General features: G+C 40.0%; 1 protein-coding gene across 1 annotated transcript; it reads right to left on the bottom strand.

Annotated features, from left to right (window-relative positions):
* Positions 1-848: 848 nt before the first annotated feature.
* Positions 849-12642, bottom strand: cbsa (cystathionine beta-synthase a). Its single transcript, XM_046058496.1, has 15 exons — positions 12488-12642; positions 8715-9015; positions 8264-8370; positions 7905-8039; positions 7687-7766; positions 6422-6626; positions 6169-6260; positions 5874-5999; positions 5697-5781; positions 5473-5578; positions 4934-5011; positions 4710-4844; positions 4445-4553; positions 3988-4072; positions 849-1657 (listed from the first exon to the last, which is right to left on the bottom strand). The coding sequence occupies exons 2-15, from the start codon at positions 9005-9007 to the stop codon at positions 1524-1526; spliced, it is 1770 nt and encodes a 589-aa protein (XP_045914452.1). The 5' UTR covers positions 9008-9015; positions 12488-12642; the 3' UTR covers positions 849-1523.
* Positions 12643-13098: the final 456 nt, after the last annotated feature.

Below are 13098 nucleotides of genomic sequence, written 5' to 3'. Positions count from 1 at the left end.
CTGCTGGTGTTGGTCCACTGTGTTTTCTGAGGTCCAAGGTCAACGCAGCCGTCTACCAGGAAGTTTTAGAGCTCTTCATGCGTCCTGCTGCTGACCAACTTCATGGCGATGCAGAATTCATTTTCCAACAGGACTTGGCACCTGCACACAGTGCCAAAGCTACCAGTACCTGGTTTAAGGACCATGGTATCCCTGTTCTTAATTGGCCAGCAAACTCGCCTGACCTATACCCTATAGAAAATCTATGGGGTATTGTGAAGAGGAAGATGCGATACGCCAGGTCCAACAATGCAGAAGAGCTGAAGGCCACTATCAGAGCAACCTGGGCTCTCATAACACCTGAGCAGTGCCACAGACTGATCGACTCCATGCCACGCCGCATTGCTGCAGTAATTCAGGCAAAAGGAGCCCCAACTAAGTACTGAGTGCTGTGCATGCTCATACTTTTCAGTTGGCCAACATTTCTAAAAATCCTTTTTGTATTGGTCTTAAGTAATATTCTAATTTTCGGGGGGGTACTGAATTTGGATTTTCATTAGTTGTCAGTTTTAATCATCATAAATTAAATAAACATTTGAAATATAACAGTCTGTGTGGAATGAATGAATATAATATCCAAGTTTCACTTTTTGAATGGAATTACTGAAATAAATCAAATTTTTGATGATATTCTAATTATGACCAGCACCTGTACATACTAGTACATGGGACAATTTTCCAGCAAAAATGTACAAAAACTAAATTTCTTTCTAAACTCAATTGGCTGTAGGTAAACTTCTTGGACAGCAAACACTGCTTCTCCTTGCTCTCCAGAGCTGCGGGTAAGAGACTACTAAAACAGTCACAGACTTCTTTTAAACTTTATTTAATCGTCCACGTTAAAGAAAAATTATGCAATAAAAAAAACAAACATTCTCTCAGACACAGCTAAGATTAAATAGTCAAGACAACTTCAGATAACACAAGCACTTTGTTACAAGAGAGGGAAAGAACACCACAATTGTTTTAAGAAGTCTGATTAAACTCCACATATTTCTTAGGTGTACACAAATGAAAAAGCAGCACTGGAAAGAATACGCTTATATACAGCAACTCTCTACATGTCTAACCTTGAAAAATGATTGATGAATGTGGCTTTGCAATGCTATGTCTTCTTTCTTATGTTTGATGCACCAGGCCATAGTGAAACAGGCCTGGGGCCTCTATTCAAGACCGATTCAAAACAAAGCTTTCTACAAGTTATAAACTTACAAAAGATTTGTTTTAAAGCACTATAATCAAATTCAATAAGTATTAAGTGCTTGAAATAATAACCGTATCACAATTTGACATAGCGGCAAAAAGATATTTAGCTTATTACAATGAAGTTCAAATGTTTAAAAAAAGCTGGGTTTTTTTGAAGTGGAAGCGCTACCCTCAAATCTAAACTTCAAATATATTTTTTTTCTATCTTTGAGACACTTCTACTAAACCTGTCATTGCATTTGATGTCACTGTAAAGCAATGTATGCGTGCTGTGTGCTTTAGTTCAGCTCGTCGGTGGACTCTGACATGGATCGCTCTCTCCTTTCCCGGACTGTGACGAAGTTAAGCAGGTCAACAGCCGTCACCACCCCGAAAACCATCTGCTTCAAACTTGCAGTGCCGTCCGTCAAGTCTGGTGGAAAAATGGTATGGAAGAGAGAGAGAGATCAAGGTGATGAAAACAATAGAGATGTGTTGTACAGAGAGACTACCCTGCTTGAGGAGTCTACATGACTTTGTTGCTTTTATAAAATGAAAGCTTAAGTTGTGCCACTAATGCAAGATTAAAAGTTAATAAGTGAAGATTCTTTTATGGGATTAAATCACTTTCAATTATCCTGATGACATGAGCATTGGAATAAAACTGATCATGGTGAAAAGTGGTTGCTTGTATGTAGGTAGTGCAGCTCTCTGCGACTGACTCCATAGTAAGACTCTGAGGAGACAAACTTCATGAGCCTAAAGCCTTCAGGCAGCTTATGCAATTTGAATTAAAAAATGCCATCAAATTCTGTCAAAAGAAAAAAAGATTAAGAGCAGCATTATTAGTTTTGGCCATTTGGGGGCAGTGGAACCAGCTATAAACCAAAACAAATATCCCCCATTTGTTTATCCAAGCAAATGTCGCCTATTTAAACATCTAGCAGACACTGAGCACTAACACTCATTTAGAGTTGTGTTTCTGTCTACCTGAAGAATGTAAGTCCAATATTCACTCTATCAAAACAGAGTGGTATTGAGCATAAACCAAACATTAAAGCTGCACATTACCCTCACACCCTTCTCACACTGCATGAAAAATACAACATGTCACGTGCTGAAGTAACCTGGTCATAGTTATTTGAATGAAGAAAAAAAATCAGCACTTGAGTCTGGTCCGCTGTGTATCAGTAGCTAATAATACTTTAATAAAACTATTCATAAATTGCCAAAGCCACACTGCCCTCATCTGTCTGGTGGTTCAAGTTTTGCCAAACTCCCTTTTGTGCAGTGTGGACAGTATCCAACTTGGCCAGTGGGGCTTCACTAAATATTACAATTTTTAGAGATAGAAATTACACAATATTTAAAGGTCAATCTGTGCCCAGCTTTGGTCTGACACTCCTCCCTGGCACTTAACAAGGGATATAAATCCTGCAGATTGAGAATAAATTCAGTAAACTGTGTGTGATGAATTCCGATCGTACTTCTTGTTCAGATTCAGAGAATATGTTTGCTTATATCTATTTAACACCAACATTAATGAAACATATACAAGAAAAGCATCATCAAGCTTTCCTCAGCTTGGATCCTGTTTATGTGATTTATATATTTATTATGTAGCCATTTTGAAAGAATTTCTTCTTTCTCCATTTCATTTCCCCCCCTTGACCTTGGATGGTCACATGACACTACACAAAATTCATAAAAATGTAGTGATGTGCTTTTTCTGGTGCCAAATTCTCATCTCTTCCATAACTCTACTTTAACAGTGCAAAGTTGTCCAAAACCCATTTCTCTTTGGGATGCTTGCTCTGCAGCTGCACTTTCACACTCATGTATCAGAGAAGAATGATCAGTGCCAAGTCGACCCACTGAGTAAGACCAGAGTTATGATAAAAATGTGGGTGCAGCAGAGTTTCGGGTTCACATTTGAACTGCAGTAGTAAATATGGTGTCCTTGAGAAAGACACTGCACGTACAAACTCAGTCTATGTTGCTAGCACAGACTAAATCCAAATGTCCAAATGTGAACATGTGCCAAAAGTAAAGTCAAATCATATAAAACTGAGCAAATGACATTGATATTATTTTATTTGATCCAACAACGTACACTTTAGTGCAGCGTGCACTGCTGTCTGCAACATTGTGTTTTTTTCATGCTTCCAATGGGGGGCGCCAAAGACAGACATTTTTTCCTCACATCAGGTTAATCACATTTTAGGGCTCAACAAAGATGGACTGGGAGCTCAGGCTAATGAAAGTATATGAATGAAGGGGGTAGGGATGAAACTATAAATACAATTGCCATTTTGATTGCATAAAAAAAAACCCCAGCAAATACCTTTTGTAAACATGAAAATCATTTCAGTGTGCATTATCAAGATTTTATATTTTATATTATATACTGTGGACAATTACATGAAAACAAATAAGTATTTAGAAGACAAAAACTGACATAAATACAGAGTCTGTAGAGTTTTTAGATATGCTGGTTGGTTGACTAAACTGCGTAAGTGTTATCATATGCAGTGGACGAATAGACTCTGCCGACACATGACGCACACAGCAGCAGCACAACATGTGGCGGTTTTTACAAGAGCAGCAACACTGCGAGCTTCAGTTTACACGCTGTTAGTAAGTCAGACAGACAAACCAAAGCTAAAAATTAACTCACCCTGCGTTCACTATAAGAGATATATATATTATATATATATATATATATATATACACATAGCAATTTTGTGAGAATATTGCACTTACATTGGATCTGTTCATGCACCACCAGGGCAAAGTGGTCAATCTCCAGGATGCGGGATAACTTTCCCAAATTATCAGTCAGACGGATCTAAGAATGACAGTAAGACAATGACTTAAGAGGCCAATAAATAAAATGATCAATTTCAATATTAAACTCATATCAACTTATGCACTAGTGACACACAATGTATCAGATGAGTTAGAAATGTGCCAATATGCCTAAAATTTTATTCTGGTATTTTCACTGACAGGAAAGAGCAAAACACTGACTAGTAACATGCAGTGAGCCAGCACTCTGTTTGTCCATCTAGAGACAGGCAGACTAACTGCAGTAACAATTGCTCTGCCTCCATACAAAATAAGTGGATGCAAAATTGTTCATATAGTCCACAAAGGCATCACTTTCACATTTCATTGAATGCAAGTGTCACAAACAGAGATGTATCAGTTAGTGTCTGACCTGTTTGAACTGCTTGTAGAGGACTTTGCTGACAGGGTCTGACAGCTTGATCTTGCCCGCCAGAATAGACGCCAACATGTTCCCTAAAGTCACCATGCCCAGGATTAAACTGTACGTACACACACACACACACACACACACACACACTGATGTTAATGTCTTTGCAGAGCAGAACTGCAGTAAAAGACAATGGACCAAAAAGGATCTAGACACGCATTATTTCAGCATGAGAGCTAGTTTGTCTTTTCTCTTTCAGGACACTCACCCAGCCTCATCCACCACAGGCGCCTGGTCAAAGCCATTCTCCTTGAGGATTTTGATGGTCTTCTGACAGGTGACGGTAGGCAGGACAGTGAGGGGGGCTGACAGGTTCAAACCCTGCAGCTTCAAGTTCCACCACCTGAAAGGAGAGTAATGAGAGGGTGTTACAGAACCACACATGGAGGAGATGTGCACAAGGAGGAGGTTATACCCTGTAATTACACATACCATGGTTTTTTCACCATCAGGTCCTCCTCCCTCAGGAAGCCCTTCTGGACCATCCACTTATCATTCAGGAATTTGGACCTTGAGAGAAAAAAAAAAAAAAATCCCAAAATCTCCTTCATCAGTATTTACACAATAAAGAGAAACCAAACTATCTGCAAGCTAAACTAAAGTGACTTCCAACAATGTATTGCTGTCTGTGTTTTGGTGCCATGTGGGCAGCGATTACCTTGTACCTTCAAACCACGCAGTAACCACACACACTGTTACACCATTTTTTGAGAAGCTCTGTCTGTCATATATATATATACACACACACACACACACACACACACATACATACATACATACATACATACATACATACATACATACACACACTATAAGTGGCTTAACATTTTATTTATCAGGAAAAAGCATGAGAGACCATGAAAGTCAAAGAAACTAGTTGGTGCAGCTTTAACCCTGAACGTTTGTAAGTTTATATAAGTTTTTAACATTACAACAGACTGTCCGGTTGATGGACATGAGGGGATTCTCACATGTAGTTGCGGATGGAGTCTGGCAGGATGACCACGCAGCGCTGGCCCTCCTTCAGCTCTTTGGCGACCTTTACTGCTGCTGCCATGGCCGTCCCAGAACTGCCCCCTGTTACAGATAAAGAGCACAAGGCAAGTTGGGCTTTAACTCACACATTAAGACAGTCTGACTTTATTACTTCACCCAGACGTCTGATGTTTGTGTGAGCGGGAACCTGCGAACTTACCGCACAGCAGGCCCTCCTCTCTGATCAGCATCCGAGACATGTTGAAGGACTCCTCATCGTCTGATTTGTACCAGGTATCAACCACCTGAAAACATAAAGACACATTACATTCAGTGGATGTGAGTCAGGTAAACAAATGAAAAGCGGAGGTAAGGAAAAAGGGCCCCTTGAACTCACTGATCTGTCGAGCACGGTGGGGATGAAGTCGTACCCGATGCCCTCCACCTCGTACTGGGTCTTATCAGTCTTGTTAAGCTCCTCAGGCTCAGCCAGGATGGAGCCTTCTGGGTCAACACCAACAATCTGCATACAACACACACCATTCATAAACAACACGTAGCTCAGCTTCCTTTCAGCCTCGACTGGAACAAATACGGAAATAACTGCGATAGCTTCACTACTTGGAAACATAAGAGTCAGAAATATGATCTCAGAAAACACTGATTTTGACTTCTGGATAGAGACGACTTACTTTGATGTTGGGGCATCTTTCCTTCAGTTTGCGGGCGATGCCAGTGATCGTCCCCCCTGTGCCTGCCCCCGCCACCAGCATGTCCAGTTTACCTGTTAGGATGAGTTACAAGTCAGAGATTTTCAGACATTTCAGCTGGACAAATTAGATTTCTGATGGGATTTGATACAAAATTAAAGCTAACACCAAAGGTTTTACATTTTGTTTTACATTTTATGTTAATGACAATGTCGTGGGTAAAAGCTCTTCGCACCGTCACACTGCTCCAGGATCTCCTCGGCTGTGGCATCGTAGTGAGCCAGAGGATTGCTCGGGTTACGGTACTGGTCGAGGATGTGAGAGTTGGGGATCTCGTTTTTAAGGCGCCAGGCTACGCCCACGTGAGACTCTGGCGAATCGAAGCGAGCGCTGGTGGGCGTACGGACAATCTCAGCTCCAAGAGCTCTCAAGACATCAACCTGTTCAGAAACCCCCCCAGAAAAACCAGAACAAATGTTTACCATATATACCACATACTATAATAATCATTATATTCCTACTAAAATACATATTATTTTCACATCTTACTTCAAACCCTGAGTTTCTGCCTGTACAGAGGTTTAAACAGGATTCTCCATTTCCATCATGCAGATTTTAATGAATATAAGCATTTGAGAGGATTGAGAAACATTTTAAATATCACCATAATATAAAACAGGTTATAGTGTTGTAATAGACCACTGGCATACCTGAAATACAATGGGTTAAAAAAGTAATTATCAGAGAATAGGAGGAAACAGGTGTACTTCTCCTAAATTGAATTTCAGTTGTGTGCTCGGCCTCCTAACAAACAACATTTCCCACAACAAATTCAGGAAAAAAGGCATCAACCTAGTGGTAAAAACAAATCTAAAGAAAAATCTGCTCATCTCTTGATTGTTTCTGTAAATTTTATTTTTTAACTAATGGACTATGAAGATTTCATCAGGGCATCAAGGTTCAAAACACATCAGCAGCTTTGTCAGTCCATTAGTTGAAAACAGAATTCACAAAACACAACAAAGACAGAAGTGACTTTTTTTAACCACTCAAATAACCTTTTCCCAGAATTTGTTTAACAAAACAAACAAACAAAAAAAGACCCCTAAACAAATAAATCAGAGACCTTAAAAAGGTACAATGTTTAATTCCAGGCTTTATGCTCCAAAACAGAATTTCACCTCCTGCTCCCCCTCAGCCAGGAGGTAACTCTGCTCCTCTGCTCTTTTCTAATCACGTTATGTTAGAGCTGGTCTTTATAATACCCTTATAAATTAAGCTTTTAATGATTTCCTGGATTAGAGAGCGTTGAAACGTAAATTCTGGCCAAATCTCACACACTCAACTTTATTATAGCTAATAGTAATCAATCAGAATGTGCCAGTTCAGGGTATCCCTAATCTGCAATTAGCAGAAGTAGCAGGGACTTGGTGGGCTTTAATAGAACTCAAGTGTGGATACTGGGACTGAGTGACAGATTCAATATGACAGAGGACTTACCTTCTCCATGCTCATTTTCTCAGGCATGACGATGATGCAGCGGTAACCTTTCACAGCTGCAGCCAGGGCCAATCCAATACCTAAAAACAGGATATATCACACAAAAGTTTTACAACACTGCTGTGATTAACTAATAGACATACTATTCATACCTTTAAATACCCTTTCCACCATAGCAACACATACATGCATGAGCACAAAGACATGCTGTGACTTACCAGTGTTTCCAGAGGTGGGCTCTATAATCGTGTCTCCAGGCTTGAGGATTCCGGCTCTCTCAGCGTCCTCCACCATCCGCAGGCTGATCCTGTCCTTGACACTGCCGCCAGCATTGAAGAACTCACACTTAGCCACTACGAATACACAACACAAAGATTTGTTCTAGGGCTACATTAAAATCCATTTTGGAGTTGATTCAGTGAGTTAAAATTATGCAATCGACTCTTAACCGCCTTCAATTGTTCCATTCATAACAAATCCTCAACTATAACACATCTGACCCCACCCCTCGCGTGTTTACATGGTGTCAGTGTGTCTGATCTGAGAATGTGTCTCGCCTTAGTGCTCTGTGACTCACGTATTTCACATTTGAGTCCAAACACTTTGGGGATCTTGTTAATGCGCACCATGGGAGTGTCACCAATCCTGTGCAGGATGTTTGGAAGAATGGCTGGAGCAACAGTTCTGGGAGGAGAAAGTGGAAACAGTGATTCAGCAAAGAGAACTACATTCACAAAGTAAAGATAAATTACCCCATCTAATGTAAACACTTATCCTATTTTCACAAGTGTGACATTATAAAATTTGTTATCACTGGTTTGAGGAGAGTTGTGTTTGTTTAATATGTGCCACTCCCCAGAAGATGTGAAACTGGTTGTCACTGGTTTAGACAAACAAGATAATGATCGATATCTGTATAAAGTTCAGTCCCAAACACATTGAAGTGTTCTTTGGTCAAGCAAACATTTTAACTGCATACTCAATTATTTCACATGTAAGGGCGGTGGAAATTTGAACCTCAGACTGACCTTGGAACTTGTACATGAGGGGAATCTGCTTTCGAGGCTCCCAGGCTCCATGTGCAGCGGCTGGGAAGGTCCGGTCGGATCCATTTCCTCTCGGGAGTAGTGTTCTTTGTGTTGATCTGAATGGTTCTGTTCGCCTCTTCAGTGTCCACCGCGGGTAGCTTGTCAGCTCCGTTCAGCGGGAACGAACCCTCCCGGAGTTTGCCTTCTCCGTTGGTGTGGTTGAGCTGCTTGGCAGCATGAGGGCACACAGGGGCCTTGACGGTGGTCTCTTTGGATGAGGGCACTGACGGCATGGTTTACCCTGGGTGAAACAGGAAACGGGGTTATGCTAGTTTGTCAACAACATCTGTGACGAATGACATCTTCAGGTATCAAGGAAATTATGCAAATTACATATGGTCAAAGCTTACATTTATGTATGACTACATTGATATATTAGCATATATAAGCAGAACCCAGAGGAAAACAAACACTGAACCACTCCTTTCTTCTTTTCATGCTGAGTCATATGAGCACTGGCAAAAAACAGCTTCCTCATGCTTACAGAGAAGCTTTGGCAGCACACAATGCAGGTGTTGCTCCCTCCCCGCCTTTAGAGGGTTTCAGTCCTGCACATATTCATTACTTAACATTTTAACATAGTCATGATAAGCAAACAAATTAGTCAAATAAGTTCTGCTTTCAACAGGGCGGGCAGGTGGATTAGGGGAAAGGGCCAGACAATTGGCTGATCAAGCTTTTGCTAAAGTTGCATCATCCATTCACTGTAGAGAAGACAATCACTGTGTATGAAGAAATTGGTGTGGATTAAGTTTTAGAAGAATGACAGAAAAGTCATGTTGAGTCATGATTCCAGATTTAGGAGTGAAACACTTTTTACTGCTTTTTTGTTGCTATTTGCAGACATGTACTTGTATACATCCACCTCAGATTACCTTTTTTGTGAATGTAAACCTAAAATGACTCATTTCCAGTTATAAAATGTAGTAAAAGTCAAATATATAACTAAATGCTAAAGACTATTTCAAACTGGAGGACAATACTGCAGGGTGTTAAACATTACCACTCTGAGTGAGCCAAAGAGGAGCACTAAATTGGGATATTACTACATAATAAAAGAGCCGGTGGATCGGTTTGAATTTAAATAATAAAACCTTGCAAGAACAGGATCAGAAAATGACATTCTTACAGGTGTGGCAGACGAGGAGGGACTGAAAAAAAGATTAGTCAATTGACAGAATATTCATCTTCAACTATTTTGGTAATTGATCAATTCTTTAATGTGACGATTTGCTGTTTCTTTGTTTATGCGATTAACTTATGGGTATTATCACCATTTTCTTGTATTTTAATGACTAAAGGACAGAACAATTTGCAATGAAAATGGTCGCTAGTTGCAGCCCTTTAGACAACAATATTAGTAATGAGACTACTTCACAAAATTTAAAAGTACTAAACACAGATGCCTCCCAATGCTTAAGGCCCTACACGCTTTGATCTTTGCTCAACTTGTTAATACCTCCATTACGTTCCCCACTGCCTGCTGGGAATGGCAGCAGATGAACCTTCATTAACAGACAGTGCACACAAAGGGGCCAGCTGTTAAAACTGGGGCCCCTCTTTAAGTCCACTAAGAGCCTATACGGTGTCCACACAGCGAACCAACAACATCCTGCTAAGCAAACAACTGTGCATGAGAGAGAAAACTGCCTCGAGATATGCAGCTTTAGAGTTAGTAACACATTTGTAGTAAAGAGTATGGTAAGGTAGGACTTCTCATCAGAAAACAGCATGCCAATAAAGCCCCACTGAATTGAATACTTTTGCCTTTTTTCTTCCTTAACTTTTATCAGTTATGATGCAGTTTTACTTTTAAAGTGGTAACCCAGCAGATTATTTATTCTCAAAATAGAAAAGAAACAGAAGCCAATCTTAGGTGTTAACCCTACTTTCCTGCCCACATGTAACTTCAATTACTGATATCAGACCTCAGCATTCACTATGACTCTTTATGCTACTAGTTAAGGTTATGCTGGCTACACTGCTGTGGTAAATGTGGGAAAGAGGAGGTGGTATGCGTGTGTGTAGATGGGGGGAGGGGGACTTACAGGGTTCAACAGGGGCAATATGATCTTCTGTGAGAGCACATGCGGCACTGAGCCCAGGTTGCATGGCAGAGGAGACTTGCAGGAGGATTTAATGAGAAACTTCAACTTTTGTTTAATACGCCACACTAATGCCAAGAATCAAATCCCCAAATACGAAAAAAGTGCAAAAATCACCTGATCTGAGCCTGGCAACATCCAACCTAATCTCATGAAAAATCCCTTTCATATACTTACCTTATCAGACTTTGTTAGCTGCTTAAGTTATGGCATTTCTAATCTCCCTTGGCATGCCCAGTAATCTCAGAGATGATTACTCTATAGCAGCCCTTTACGATTAAGGCTATTAAAAAAATAATTGCGCAAGTTTTAGATGATTGCTCTGCCAGCAAAAAAACAACCAGCTGATCAAAAGCACAAGAAGAGCAGACTATAGATAGTCACTCAGCCATAACAAATGGTAGGCCAAATGTAAAAAGCTGGAACACAATGTAAAACTGCAGGCATGTACACCTGGAAACACCACCACCAAAAGGTTAGGAGGCCCTATTAATTTATATGCAAGTACCCATGTATGACCACTGATTAAACGTTTTTTGGCTGTCAGGAAAAGAGTGTGTGAGATGGAAATTTTATATTTTAATGTTTACCCTTAATGCTGCATTATTAGGCTTATGTTTCACTGTGTAGTGTTTGATAAAGTTATTATGTTGCAGCTAGGTGAAGGTTCCCATGAGAAAGTAGCTCAACAGAAACAGCTGCGTAAAACCCTTACAGTATTAATTCACCTGTTTCTTCACTGGCTCTTTGTCTTACAATCTGCTGACTGTTTGCACTCTGTATGCATGTCTGACCCTTTGAAAAGAATAAAACCCTTAAAAGAGTCGGTACTGAATTCTTTCTTTCGGTAGACTCACTTAAAGGATAGATTTCCATTACAAGTGAATAATGATAAGAGCTAGTATGCTAGAGCTGAAACAATTAGTGATCAAGAGAAAATAAATATTCAGTCTTTGTGACACTGGATTCGTTGTTTTTCAAGCAAAAATGCCAAATATGCGATGGCTCTACGTGAGAATGTGCTGCTTTTCATGGTATGCTATATTTGATATTCTTTGGGATTTGCATTCCTACTATACTGTGATAGGATTTTTTTTCAGTGTTTTCTGGTGTTTTATAGACTAAATCACTAATCGAGATTTATGGCAGATCTCAATCAGGCTACAACGAAATCAATCGATAGTGGCAGCCCTAAATTTGCAACAACTGTGTTTTTGAAGCAAAAAACAGACATAGGAGGAATTTAAATTCGTCAGCTTGGTTGTCTTTTGGGGAATTGTGATTGTTAAACAACAGTCAGTAAGCACTGACTGAAAAAAAGAGAAATAGAAACGTAACCGTAAGAATTAATGGAAAACAGTTACATAACATTAAGATATATTGCGTGTATTGAAAGCAGCAAATAAGCTGAAACATAAACCGAACCAAATTAGCTAATAGCAGTCCAACACATATCTGAACTAACGTTGCGCAGTTGACGTTAACGTAACGTTACATTGCATCAGAAACACCAACCAAGCGGTTTTCAGTCACCAAATGCGATAACCCACTCGAATAAATGTATCAACCGTCGGTTTATGATTCCCCTACTTATAAATTCCCACTCACCTGCTGAATTAAAGGTGTAGAAGAAAATAGAGATGTCCAGATGTACACACCAGCCGAGCCCGACGCCGCTGAGTGAGCAACTTCCTACAGAGACAACGGTTTTCGTGACGACGCACGTGGACAAAACGAGAGGGAGGACGTAGGCAAAGTTTTAAGTCGCTCTCCGATTGGCTGCGACGAGGGCGTCTGTAGGTGGGCTTCACCAATCACAGCACAGATTTCTCTATATGGGTTTAAACACCCATATTAAATGTTGCCCACGCCATCTGTTTACCTTTTAATAACGAGCGCTGCACGCACTTTGACGCGTGTTATGTCTTGATAACGTATCAGGAGCAGTTTGTTACTCACAAAATATTAATATGACCAGTAATGGTTTAAAGCTTGGTTTAAGACTTCTTTAAGGGTGACAAAAAGTTTCTCAGCCTAAAACATCTAATCTTCATGTATTAAACCAAAAAGGCATTACGTTTTATTTGTTTGACTAAGCAAACATAATGTGCCAAGCAAACTCTCCTTTCCTCAGTGGAAAAGGGGAAAGGCCCTTATGATTGGCTGATCAATTAATATTAATATTGCATCATTCACAGTGTAATAGAAAAAACTATGAG

This window comes from Micropterus dolomieu, linkage group LG01 (genome assembly GCF_021292245.1).
Source record: "Micropterus dolomieu isolate WLL.071019.BEF.003 ecotype Adirondacks linkage group LG01, ASM2129224v1, whole genome shotgun sequence".
NCBI lineage: Eukaryota > Metazoa > Chordata > Actinopteri > Centrarchiformes > Centrarchidae > Micropterus > Micropterus dolomieu.
The sequence above is the reverse complement of the archived record's forward strand: the minus strand, read 5'-3'. Positions and strand labels throughout refer to the sequence as shown.